Source organism: Melanerpes formicivorus, unplaced genomic scaffold (assembly GCF_026170545.1).
Source record: "Melanerpes formicivorus ecotype bairdi unplaced genomic scaffold, bMelFor1.0.p_v2 SCAF_19, whole genome shotgun sequence".
In the NCBI taxonomy this organism is placed as follows: Eukaryota; Metazoa; Chordata; class Aves; order Piciformes; family Picidae; genus Melanerpes; species Melanerpes formicivorus.
In genome coordinates this window covers 12,733,753-12,747,096 of record NW_027142371.1, presented here as the reverse complement: position 1 = coordinate 12,747,096, position 13,344 = coordinate 12,733,753, and the positions used below count along the sequence as shown (strand labels likewise).

Below are 13,344 nucleotides of genomic sequence, written 5' to 3'. Positions count from 1 at the left end.
ACACTTCACCCCTGAAAACACCGGCAGCAGCTTTAGTTGCGTCAACCACTCTGTACTAATGGACTTGCCTACGCTGCTGCTCTAACTGTTGAGAAGTTAAGAGTGACAAGCTGTTTTTCCAGACTCAGTGTGAGTGATGGGTCCCATGGAACTGCCTGATTAACTAATAGAATTTACCAGTGAAGTGACCTGCTCTGCAAGAGGCAGCAAGCCCTGGGTCAGAAGCAACGCACAGCTCTGCAGCTCGTTTTCATGCACCATTATGGCAAATTTTGCAAATTGGGTATTTATTTAAACACATGGCAAACAGTCATTGGAATATTTCAGCTCCCTGCTCCGTCTGGGAAGCAACCCAGCAGGCTGTACAGCTGGCTCTGCCAAACCGGCTTTTCAGACACAGCCCACATCAGCGCCTCGCTCATTGCGGAGCTGGGCTAAAACCCAACGCTTTTGTTCGGCCCACCTCAGAGCCTGCAGATCTGCACAAACAGCAGCTTGGATCCCAACAGCAATGTTGTGTTTGGCTTAACTAATAGCTCAAACCTTCTCAAGCCACCTCTGCTGAAAACACAGCCTCTCTGGTGTCCCCAGGGCCTCATTCTACAGCCCATATTGGCATGGGTTGCTTCTGCCCGGTGCACAACTGCTGTCCAAACCTTAACGTGTTGCTTTGGTTCCAAAGCTGACTTTGTCAGGCAGTAATCTGCTGCAGGGTTTTGGTGGCACTTTATCTCTACAGAATCTCATATATGTCTCAGGTGTACAGAATACTGCATAAATTACTGTCTGTGACAATGCCACATTAATATGGATGCTGCCTGTGCTCTGCGAGCCTCAGCCTGGCAAATGCACCACTGAGAATCCCATTCCAGCCTCAAACAGCAAGAGGAACACTGTGAAAGTCTGGATTTGGATAACATCTCTTCCACCCGTGACAGACCCTCCTTGGGCTGAGCAGAAACACACCACCCCATCATGCCTTTCTCCTCAGGTTGTCCCACAGGAGGTTTAGGTTGGACACGAAGAACAATTTCTTTACCAAAAGGGTTGTCAAGCCCTGGAAAAGGTGGCTCAGGGTAGCTGTGAAGTCCCCAGCAGTGGAGGGCTTGAAAAGCTGTGTAGATGTGGTGCTGAGGGATGTGGTTTGGTAGTGATCCAGCTGTGCTGGGTTAACAGTTGGACTTGATGGTCTGAAAGGTCTCTCCCCACCAAAACGATTCCATGATTCCTCACTGCTGCACATAGAAAGGGGACAACTGCAGGATCCACACTAGGAAACAGAGTGATTCCCTTGGGTCCCTTTCTGTGCATGCCTCAAGACACTGGTCAGCCATACTCTCTGGATATAAGCAACCCTGTGTGTAGTCTAGAAAGAGAGAGATACTCAGAAGGACAAACTGTCTCTTTGACTTCACCTTCAAATTCTCTTAAGGAACTCCTGGATCACCAGGGACACATCATGTCTGTTGAGGACATCCATACCCAGCTATACAGCTCCTCAAGGGGGACTGAAGCTCTGTTTATCCCAGTAAATCAGAGGCGTCTCTGCCTGGTGCACTCACTCCTCTGCCTCGAAATTCATCTGCCTTATCCAACCTTACAACCATCAGCACCACAAAGCCAATGCAGTTGTACAGCAGAACTCCCCATTCATCTCCGCCCTGAGCATAATCAGTTCCAATTGCAGCTACTCTGGAAATCCAAAAATCTTTATTGCTAGTGATGATTTATGAAGCAGGAACAACCCAGCTTTATTTTCAGACCACAGCCTTAGCACATAATGCTGGGAATCATAAGACAGAGCCTGATGTAGTTTATGACAAGATGACCTGGAAAACAAAATACAAAAGACCAAGACAGCAGCTTTGCAGCCTTGAAGTAGGTGGCCACTTGCTCCCACTGTGGTGAGGAACATTGTCTTGTGTATTTGTTGAGCTCTGCTAGCTTCGAAGTGTAACAAAAAATCTGGAGACATTAGTCAACAGGGGGAAAAAAAAAGATGAGGTGAGAAAAGAGAACCTGAGATCTTGTTAACGATGCTGTAACTGATCTCATTTGAGCATGTGCACATTCCAGCACATTACCCTCCCACGGGGTAATTGGAGAAGACAGGGTGCAGAGTGGTCTGTTTGCATCCACACCTACTAATTGCTGCATTTAGCACAGACAGCCATAGCCATTAGAAGCCCAGGATCTGGCACTGCCAAAAAGCAAGGGCAATCAATCACTGGAGGGGCAAGACATCTGGACTTCAGAGCTTCAAATTGCATCTTCTGAGAAAGAAAACATAAAAGAAACCTGCACAGGCAGCAGGCAGCCAGACACTGAGGAGGCTAAAGTCTAAAGACTTGAACTTAGTCCATATTCCTCATTAGGGCTGATTATTCCATTGATTTCCATCGATCACCTCAAACTGATCAACCCACTGCTCATTAATCGGGTGTCTCATAGAATGAGATCTCTTTAAATGACCACTATCAGGTTTTTTTCTTCATTGATGCTGAGAATTGTGAGGTCAAATAATTGTGAGGCTGGATGAACATTTCAACCAAGAAAACCAATAGCTAGACATTTTGAGATAATATTTTTTCCTCCAAAACCATTTTTCTCACCTCTGTTTTCTCAAGCATATTACTTTTGATTCAGCCAAGGTGCTTTCTAAAGTGAGAGCCTTCTCTTTAGCCACTAGTAAAGCAGGAAGAGACAGCATAGGTAGTTCCCAGTTATTCATCCAGATGGCTTAGAGCAATTACCAGAAAAATAATGAAATAAAGAGATGATTCAGAAAGTGTTAGAAAATCAAACACAATTTTAGTCTCTTGTGATGTTTCTGAATGTTCCTTCCCGTGCTGTGACACCTAACTCCCATCCTATGGTCACAGCATCACAGAGTTGTTCTGGTTGGTAGAGACCTTTAAGATCGCAGAGCAACTGCCAGGTCACCACTAAGCTACGTCGCTCAGCACCACATCTACACAGCTGGGTAGGTGGTTGCTGGGATGGTGACTCCACCACTTCCCTGGGAAGCCTGTGCCACAGCTTGGCAACCCTTTCAGTGAAGAAGTTTCTTCCTTTTGTCCTCATTAAATCTCCCCTGGTGCAACTCTTTCCTATGACTTGTTCCTTGGAGGAACAGATCAGTCTTGTGGAAGATCTACAAGGCTTTATGTGTGCATAACAACCTTAATGATGACCCAGACCCAGTTCAGCATAAGATATCTGTTAAGTTTTACAGCTGAAGTCACAGGAATAAGTTCATCTCAGGGCCCAGCAGCACTACTGCTTCAACTCTGTTTCACTGCCAGGTTAAGGCAGACAGCCAAACACTACCAGAAAAATGTGGGCATATTTTAACCAAAACCCTGGAACAGGAAAACACCACAGCTCTTGATCCAACCTTCACTTCCCAACACACTTTCACATCCAGAAAGCTTGCTGCCTGTTAAGGCCATCTACATGTTTACTAGAACACATTTGCATAAGTTTGTTTGCTGGAGCTTCCTTCCCCATGAATAAAACATGATCACGGTGTTTCCTTGCTCAAGGCTGAGCCCTGACTGAATTTCTAAGTTCCTGTACCATGGACACAGATCATATGAGGCCTGAGTTTGAGAGAGCTGGCAGACTCTTCTGGAGGGCAGGACCTACACTTGGAATCAGCTGGAGGCTCTCTGAAGAGGACAGAGTGTGCCGAGGAGCTGGGTAAACCCTGCTTGCCAACACCCCCGGAGCCTGGTTTAGCTCCCTCTGAATCTTCAGCCTGGTTTGAAACACTCTTTTAATAGAGTTTGTTTGTTTCTCTTTTTTGAGGCAAGGGAGCTGGTGCTGTCTACTCATCACTTGGGCTCCTAAACATACATTTCACTGCAGTACACCGGATGAGAACCAGAGATATTCTGCCTCTGTCTCTTCTCTGTGTGGATGGGAACAGTTTTACTTAGAAGAGGGCTTTGAGGGCAGTAGGACATATGTTCATGTGACAGCTGCATCTTCACAACCTAAAGGGGCAAGGGACTTTTTTTCTTTTCCTTCTCTTTTAACATGACAGCTCACTGTTTACAGACTACAAACAACAACAAAAGAAGTGGAGCTTTTTCCTCCATCTGTTTTCACATGCACAGTTTCTTCTTGCCTTTGCTAGTATTGTGCCTTTACATCAGTTGAAGTGTTCTTGCCTTGCCTGAACAGCCACCTGCCCACACCAGTGAGACCTCCTGTCCTCAGATACACAATTTGTGGTTGCCCTTCAGGTCCACAAAGTCTAGGCCAAGGTCACAGAATCACAAAAAGGTGTCAGTCTCAAGGGACCTGCAGAGATTACCTAGTCCAACCCTCCTGCTAAAGCAGGGGTGCCCACAGCAGCTTGCCCAGGATCACAACATCCAGGTGGGTTTGGAATCTCTCCAGAGAAGAAGACTCCACAACCTGTCTGGGCAGCCTGCCCCAGGGCTCCAAAACCATAGAATCAATAAGGTTGGAAAAGACCTCAAAGATCATCAAGTCCAACCTGCCACCCAACACTTCATGACTACTAAATCATGGCACCCAGTGCCATGTCCAATCCCCTCTTGAACACCTCCAGGGATGGGGACTCCACCACCTCCCTGGGCAGCACATTCCAAGGGCTAACAACTCTTTCTGTGAAGAACTTTCTCCTCACCTCAAGCCTAAACTTCCCCTGGCACAGCTTGAGACTGTGTCCTCTTGTTCTGGTGCTGGTTGCCTGGAGAAGAGACCAACCCCCTCCTGGCTACAACCTCCCTTCAGGTAGCTGTAGACACCAATAAGGTCTCCTCTGAGCCTTCTCTTCTCCAGGCTAAAAAATCCCTCACAACAAGGATTCCTTCACAATCAGATGGAACCCCCTGGCTTCCAGTTTGTGCCCACTGCCCCTTGCCCTGTCACCATGCACCACTGAAAAGAGCCTGTGCCTATCCTTTTGTCTCCCTCCATTTATCTCTTGCTGAGCACTGATCAGATCCCCTCTGGGGCTGCTCTTCTCCAAGCTCAACAGCCCCAGGGCTCTCAGCCTTTCCTCCTCACTGAGATGCTCCAGGCTCCTAAACACCTTTGTAGCCTATCCTGGACTGTTGTCACTATTTCTCTGTCTCTTTTGAATTGGGAAGCACAGAACTGATCCTAGCAATCCAGATGTGGCCTCACTATGGCAAAGGTGGAGGATAATGTCCCTCAACCCATTAGGTCATGCTCTTCTTAATGCACCAGATGTGGAAACAAGGGCTTATAAAGAGTCAACTGCTTCCACAGCTGCTTTCTGCCATAGCAGCTCCAACATGAGATTACAAAGGAGTAAACATAAGCAAACAGAACTGCACACCCAAAATCCTACTGAACACAGAGCTCCTCAAAGCTGTTTAATAGTTCACAGAAGCAATGCAGGCAGCCTCAGTGCCACTTCATTTTTCAGAGCATGGCTTGTGCTGAAGTACCTCACTGTTTTTTTTTTCCATGGGCCATATCCAGAGGGATGAATGCCACCTCTCTGCTGGCAGCTCTATCCACACCTCCAAAATGTTCCAGAAGAAGAATGTTGTGTGCTGCGAGTAGACCTGTCAGCATCTGAAAATCCAGCTTGAAGTCCCCTGATAATAATGAACTGCCCGATTGTGCATGTAGTACAAGTCATTAGAGAGGAAAGAAATCAATAAAAATCTCTGTAGAGTCTATCATTCCCTCAAAAATAATATTCCCATTGATTCCCATGGTGCTGCTTTTCACAGTTCTGGCCTGAAAACATCATTCACCTGTTGGAGCACCAGGCTGCAGGAGCAGCTGGCAGCATCCCCCGGCATCTCCAGCTGCCTTACAAAGGCTCCTGCCTCATCTCCCATTTAGAGGAGAAGTGGCCAAGAGTTATTGATTGCCAGTGTGCAGATACCGATTTCATTTTAGCTCAGTGAGGTAAAGTCCAACTCCAGGAAGGATTTTTGGGAAGCTCCAGTTTCTGAGCTGCTCAAAAGTTTCAGGATTCAGGCAGGTTTCACACAGCAGCCAAAGGCTTCTCTGCCTTTCACTTTGTTGCTGGATCGTGAACCAGAGACTGTCACCTACAACGATCCAGACAAAGAACCTGGGAACAATAAAACCTGCACCATCTAGCTCTGATTATTAAGTCAGGATAAGGAAAGAGGGTAAGGAGTAACACGGTGTTGTCACCCTGGCTTCACCTTTCAGAGACACAAATGCTGCAAGGGCTGCTCTTTTAAAGGGGCTGAGCTCGGGGAAGTTTTGCAGACAAGGAAAACTTCATGCTCTATCAGGCAGCCATCTGTAGCAGGTGGCACCAGGACAACCAGCAAACATCCATTAACTAGCTGGATGGCTGTGACAAGGTGTGTGGGGATCCTGCCAGAGCAGAGCCAAGCCAGCTGACCATTCCTCTTCCCTTGTCGCTTCTTGCGCTAGCTCTTTCTAACAATTCAACAGTAACTAACTTCTCACCTTCACAGCTACACAGCTCACAGCTTCTCTTTCCTTATTCTCTCTCTCCCCCCTGCCCCCCCACACTTCTTGCTTCCAATTTTGACACATTTCAGCTCAGCATCTGGCTTTAACCAATCCCTAGGAGAGGAATTCACACTATTTGGAAGCGTTTTGTCTAACAAAGCTGAACACTGCTCTGTTTCACACATGTTCTCTTTAGACCCCTGTCTGGAAGCAACATCAGGGTGACCAAAGTCGCTGTCAGTGGCCCAGGCAAAGAACCCAGCGGGCGAGAGGGATTCATTCAAACTCCCAAACAACAAGCACCCCGCTGCACAAAGGCAGGCAGAAAGCTCCGATCTGATTTTGCAGCAATCTGCCACTCTTGTTTTGCATCCAGCTGTTAATTACGTTCCTTTCACTGTAACAATCATGGCTAATGGCTGCAGAGCAGACGAGAACACCAAATAAGCACCAAGCCTCCACGTACAGAGGAGCTGAGACAATGCCGAGCTCCTACAGCACTTCTCCCTCCTCCTAATCAAGGTTTTTGACCAAACACAGAATGTTTCTTCAAATCAAGCTGTCCCCAGAGTCCTGCATTTCCAAAGGAAGATGTCCTGGTTCACCGCACCAAGGTTTCTCTTTGCCGGTTCCAGGTGTGGAGAGAAGCTTCATCATTCCACAACTGTCAGTGATTAATGAAACCATAGAGAACCCTAATTAAAAAATGAGTGGCAATGTTCTGTTAAGTTTTCCAGGTGCAAGGGAACATAAGGCTGTATTTTAATTGTGCTAAATCGCTGTCCCAGATTTGCTGCAGAGGTTCAACACTACCAGAAACTCCACACTGCAGCCATAACTATTAGTAGGCTTTATGAAGAGCAGCCAGAGCTGCCAGGCTTAGAGACTTAAGGGGCAGCTCAGAACTTTTAAACACAAACTACACCTGTGAACAGTGCTGGGAATGGAACACAACCTATCTTTGCAGACTTAAAAGGCTGGATGCAAATCAGACATGAATGTAGAAGCGTCACACAGCTACTCCACTGAAGATCCATAGTCCACTTCAGACATCTCCTCTATGCTTTTTTCCCCCCACAGTACTGCACTTTGAGGATATAAACAAATACTGCACCAGTCCTTCTGAGGAGTGGTTGAGGGAACTGGGGTTGTTTAGCCTGGAGGCTTAAGAGAGACCTTCTGGCTCTCTACAGCTCTGTGAAAGGGGGCCGGAGTCAAGCAGAGGTTAGTTGCTTCTACCTAGTAACAAGTGATAGAACAAGAGGAAATGGCCTCAGGTTGCACCAGGGGAGGTTTAGGTTGGACATTAGAAGAAACTTCTTGACTGAAAAGGTTTTCAAAGGCTGGAACAGGCTGCCCAGGGAGGTGGCTGAATCCCCATCCCTGGAGGTCTTTAAAAGAGGCAGATGTGATGCTGAGGGACACGAGTTAGCAGCAGATTTAGCAGAGTTAAGGAATGGTTGGACTCAAAGGTATTTTCCAACTAAATTCTATGATTCTATGATCTTTTTCTGAGTCCTTATCAACTCCTATGTAGAGTGTGATGCAACTTGCCAGCTACAGAGATCCAGAAGCCACGTCATGCTCCATCAATCCCAACTGCCATGGGAAGCCTGAATTTCCATTCATAGAACCCATTTATGGCATATTATATTGTACTTAAGCAAATAAAACTTTTTCCTCCCTGGGGACCCATTCACTAGCAATTAACTATCACACAAGGGGGAACTAACTAGACACAGAGAGCCATATGCATCTATTTCACAATTTGCCTTTATCAAGGCAAATCCAAAATGGAATTAATTGAGCAGCCGTGGAAGGAAGCTATCGACGAGAAAGGAAACCAAGGTGACAAAACATCACAGTAGTGAAGAGATTTGTGCTTGCCAGCCACACAGCAGTCAGTCTGCAGGCAAATGGTGAGAAATGAAGGTAGTTAACCACCAAGATATGTTGTGAACATTGATTGGCATTGCCAGCCTGGTAAAGAACGCTCAGTGCTCTGACGTGCGGATGTGGTTTGGGTATAAGAGTGCACTTAGTCTGCACTATCCCAAGTGCAGACCAAAGCCTACACCACTCACCTTTGATTGATTTTCTAATTTTGCTCTTTCAGAGGTGATGCCTTGGAGAATTTGTCTTTGTTACAGTTATATTCATGAAAGCAGTGGCAAAGATGCTAATAACGGACTTGGCCGCCCAGCTCCTTGATGTCATCTTAATGCTCTGAGCCTTCATGAGGGTGGAGTGTCAAATTGTGCCATGTTATGGGAGAATGAAAAACAGCCAGAGAAGTCAAAGGGGAGGAAGTTAAATGACTACTTAGCCTGGATCTGGCCTGTACCTTTTTAGCTGAACTCACTGAAACAGGAGAGTTGGAAGAGAAGGGCACAAACTACCCTAGGCTGGAATAGAAGAATTAAAGAGAGCTTCCCTTTTCCTGCCACAGACCTCTTGGAGCATTTTCTGTGTGTTATTTGAATCTGGGAATAGGGCAGAGTGTTTCCTGGGCAGTCTCCATTTCAAACTTACTATCAGAGTAAGTATATGCAAAAGTACAGACCCAGGTACTCAAAAGGTGTAAGACAGACCTGCACCTGATCCCCCCTGCAGCATGATTTACCCGAGCTGAAAATCCCAGCCATAAGTGCAACACTATGGTGTGATAAATTGGAAGCCCCAAGGTAATCCAACTTCATAGCTTTTGGAAGTTCTCATCTCATAACTTCTCCAAAAACATGAGCACTGTGAGCTGGAGACTTTGAAGATATTGCAGTTCTCTCTTTTAAAAGCACAATAGCCCTTACTCTGAGTCAGGCATATGCAAGGGAAAAACACATCACCCAGATGCTAAGAAATTCATTCTTAAATTACAGTTTAACATGTGCTGTTACAGAGGCTGGCTTCCCAACAGGTTTCTCACTGGATCTAAGCATCAGAGAGAGACCTGAATGAAGGACAAGTAATGGCTTGCCTAATTTTCATCAAATTTCTGTAGGAGGCTAATGATAAGGAGGAGTTAAACTGGCATCCAGTGGAGAAAGAAGGGGAAAGATAAGGAGGACAGACAAGAGATGGTCGTATGTACAAGCCCAGCTCCATTTTCTCTGCACTTACTCCATTTGCCTTGCTAAGAGCCTGGAAGTATATGCTGTAGCTTTTCAGGGGAGACAGGGGAGCATTCCAGTAGCCGTTGTAGGTTTTGTTGTCACCCACTGTGAATGGCTGTGTGACAGGCAGGTTGATAGGCTTCAGCTCAGCTGCAAAGTAGTGTGGGGAGTCGAGACTGGAAGCATTCTTGTAGCTCACTGGGACAGAGAAGCATTCAATGATGTCTGCAGCTCTCCGTGCTTTCTGCAGCTTCTCCTCCTTCACAACAAGTTGATAGACACTGGGAGGGAGAGAGGAAGGTAAGATTAGAACCCCAAGAGCCTTTAGTATCAGCAAAGCAAGAAACACACAGCTTAGGGCACCACAGCAAGCAGTTTTTGGCACACCAGTGGCAGTGGCCAATGGAAGTTACTGTGTGGGTAAGACGCTGGTCACTTGCTACTGATTTAATCAAGCTGCAGCTTGGTGAAAGTCAGGACAGATTTCAATCATGTCACTCTTTGAGAAGAGGAGTAATTAATAAAAAATCCAGCCTATAAGGGATTCTTAATGCACTGAGTGTTAGGAAGCAGATGCTGCCTTCTTCAGCCACCAGCCACCAAGCTGAAACGTGAACTTGAAACATGAACTGCTTGCTTGGGCCAAATGGCCCCTGCAGTAGGGTCTTAGCAGGGGGCAACGTTGTCAGATCCCTTTGGAAAGCTTTTCAGAGTGCATGAACCAGTTTAGATAAAAAAGATTCTCACATCTTCTGAGAACCTAACTTTTTTTTTGGCCCTCCCTTACATCTCTTTTTGGGACACATCCTGGGATGCAGTGTTCTCTATCATAAACTCCCGGTGGGAAGTCTCCTCCTACCTTCCCTCACTAAAAGGCTGGCCTGCATACTGAGCAGGTGGCTTTATAGCTCTTCCAACTCACTTTTGTTTGAGGGAACAGCAACAAACTCTTTGCTTTCTCTCCAGCTCTATGAAATGTTAATCCTTTTCGATTCCTGCTAAGCTTTTGGCCTCCATGATAGGCAATAGCAATCTTGTTATTTCTAGCTTACTATTTCAGGCACAGAGAGGTTGCAAAGCATTCAAATGCACTCTGCTTATTTATTTTTCCCTCAGGCAGTTAACAAAGCCCTCAAGCTCAATGCTGCTCCAGCCGAGGCAGGTTTACTGTCTGCTTAACACCACTCACCCATGCGACAAAGAAAGACAGGGCTGCAGTCATCTTGCTGTTTGTCAGGACGGTCACAAGTGCTGCCCTCCCCTGTCTGCCCGAGCCTGCTCCTTTGTTTGGTGAGACAGGGGAGATCGATTAAAAGATTGGGAACGGCCAGCAGTGGATCAGGCTCATTGCTGCAGAAAGATTGGTCTGAAGAATTTCTAGCATAGCAATAGCTCATCAATGCCCCTGGGGGGAGCAAAGTTCTGGCACCTTCAGGGAGCAGGAGTGAGACAAAACCCAGCTCCTGCTTCTTGTGGCAGGTCCACAGATACCTGGCATGCCCAAGAGGTGCTGAGTGGAGCACTTGGAAATCATTTGGCTCCCACTGGTAGACACAAACCCAACTAACCTATAAGCAATGTACTGAAGCTGTCCTTATGCAGGTTGCTACCAGCATTAGCTAATGCAGCAGGAGCACCCACATAACACATGGACACATTGTCCTGTCAGCATTTGGAAACTTTCCTCAATCCTGCAGGTCACTGGAGGCTTTCATAAGATATTTCAGACCTTCTCTGATATTAGTCTTGTGGGTTTTTAAAAGGATGAACAGGTGAGACCCTGGCCCAGGTTGCTCAGAGAGGTGACAGATGCCCCATCCTTGGAACCATTCCAGGTCAGGTTGGATGGGGCTCTGAGCATCCTCATCTAGTTGAGGATGTCTCTGCTGACTGTAGGGACCTTGGAAAAGATCACCTCCTTTAAAGGTCCCTTAAAGGTCCCTTCCAACCTGAACTATTTCTGATTCCCAGCAACCTTCCAGCTCCTGTCACTGAGGATGCAGTGGGAGCTCTAAGCAAACGCCCATTTAACATAAACCCTCTCCTCAGTTTAGCAATGGAAACTTTCAGTTTGCCATTTTAGACATTGTTTACTTACAGACTATCTGCAGATTCTTCTCCTGACCCTTCTCTCTGACAATAATGATCCACACTCCTGGGAAAGGCTGCAATTCTGTCAGCAATGTGTAAAATTGTAGATGACATTTTCATGGGCATTTGCCACGTGCCTTTTGAGCTACAAATGCTTGGTTTCTGTTTTATCTAGTCCTAAACACAGGTGTTTCCTGGTTATGTACAAATATGTAGTCACCTCCTTTCAACCAACACAGAGGCCAAGGGTTTGTTTCCTTGACAAACAACTGTTCTGGGTTTTGCCTTCTGGTATTTTGATCCCAAGCAGCTTGACTTCTCTAGATCCTCCAGAAGTGCAGGACTCACAGGTCACCCCTAGCTAGAACACAGACTGCTGCAGTCTTTCTTCTTTCTTTGCTGTCACATCTTTGTTTTTTAGGTTATGCTCTTTTCCTCATGTTTTGCTCTTGCCTTGGAGCTTTCTGACTGCCTCAGGGCATTTCAAACATCAACTTCTCTGCATTAACCAATGAAGTGCTGCAAGGCACATCAAGAGCTTCCACACCTGCTCCTATCGGTGCTAAGATGATCTCACAACCGTTTGCCTTTTCATTGAAGCAAGAAGCCAACAATGCTACATCCAAGCAAAATCAGTGAGGGAATTCTGAGTAGCAAGTGTACAATTACCCACCCTAGAGTTTGGCCAAACCATCTGCATCACTACAACAATTCTCAATGAGTAAAAGTAATTCAACTCCCATCAGAAGGTGGTGACTTTCCATGGTACCTTCTGACCCCCAAGACTGCAGTTAAGCATTAACTCCAAATAAATTCAGTGAGCAGGATCTGCCCTTCTGGTATCCACAAGCCCTTCAGCTGCAATCACAGCTCTGTGTTGGTGCTCAGCAGGGTCAACCATTTGCAACTGGTTATGACTGAGAGTTTTGTAATGCACAGCAGCCTAATTACAACCAGGGGAAAGGAAGCAGTAGTTTTCCAAAGAGAAGTGAGCAACAGAAATAAGGAGGAAATGTCCAAGCTCCCATTCTGGCTACCAGGTAGGCAGTAACAGGGATCTTCTGGGGCTCTCCCTGTGTCATGCTTCAAAGCCACTGCTTCCAGCCATCAGCAGCAAACAGCACTTTTGTAGCAGGAATCAATGCATCAGCCACAAATGCCCAGAAAAAGAAACATTCAGTGTCCTGGATTAAAATTATATTGCAAGAAACCAACAAAAGCAGAGCACTCAAACTCCCAGCACTATGCAACAGCTTCCATCCCAATAAACTGGGAGGCCATACAGTAAAGCTAACAACCACACTGCCGTGTCTAATATTCAGCCATGCCTGCAGACACTGCAAACAAATCCACACCGTGCATGCTGTAGGACAGCAGCAGCAGGGTTCTGGCATTCCTGCTGCTGAGCTGCTCCACCCCACCCCACCACAGCCAAGTGGCCTTGCTGCCCCCACAAAGGGCAGGAAAGGACAAGCTTTCAACCATCCCTAACCTCTGCTCTGCAGAGAGCTTCCTAGGGATCCTTACAAACCTGTGCCACCAACCAAATGCCTGCCTTCCCGGAAGGCTGGAGACCTGACTGTTGTCACTTGTAGCAGAACAGGAGGCCAGAACTGGGCTCCTTGAGAGATTGTACAGGTCTTAAGATAAATCCACATTACTTTAATAGAAGCTT

General features: G+C 46.5%; 1 protein-coding gene across 7 annotated transcripts in view; it reads right to left on the bottom strand.

Annotated features, from left to right (window-relative positions):
* Positions 1-13,344, bottom strand: part of PTPRT (protein tyrosine phosphatase receptor type T) — a 460,558-nt gene that overhangs the window by 95,069 nt on the left and 352,145 nt on the right. For all 7 annotated transcript variants that reach the window (XM_068150103.1, XM_068150108.1, XM_068150109.1 and 4 more), the window contains exon 12: positions 9,586-9,859. In XM_068150103.1, the coding sequence (XP_068006204.1) occupies positions 9,586-9,859 (274 nt within the window). The remainder of the gene's footprint in view (positions 1-9,585; positions 9,860-13,344) is intronic.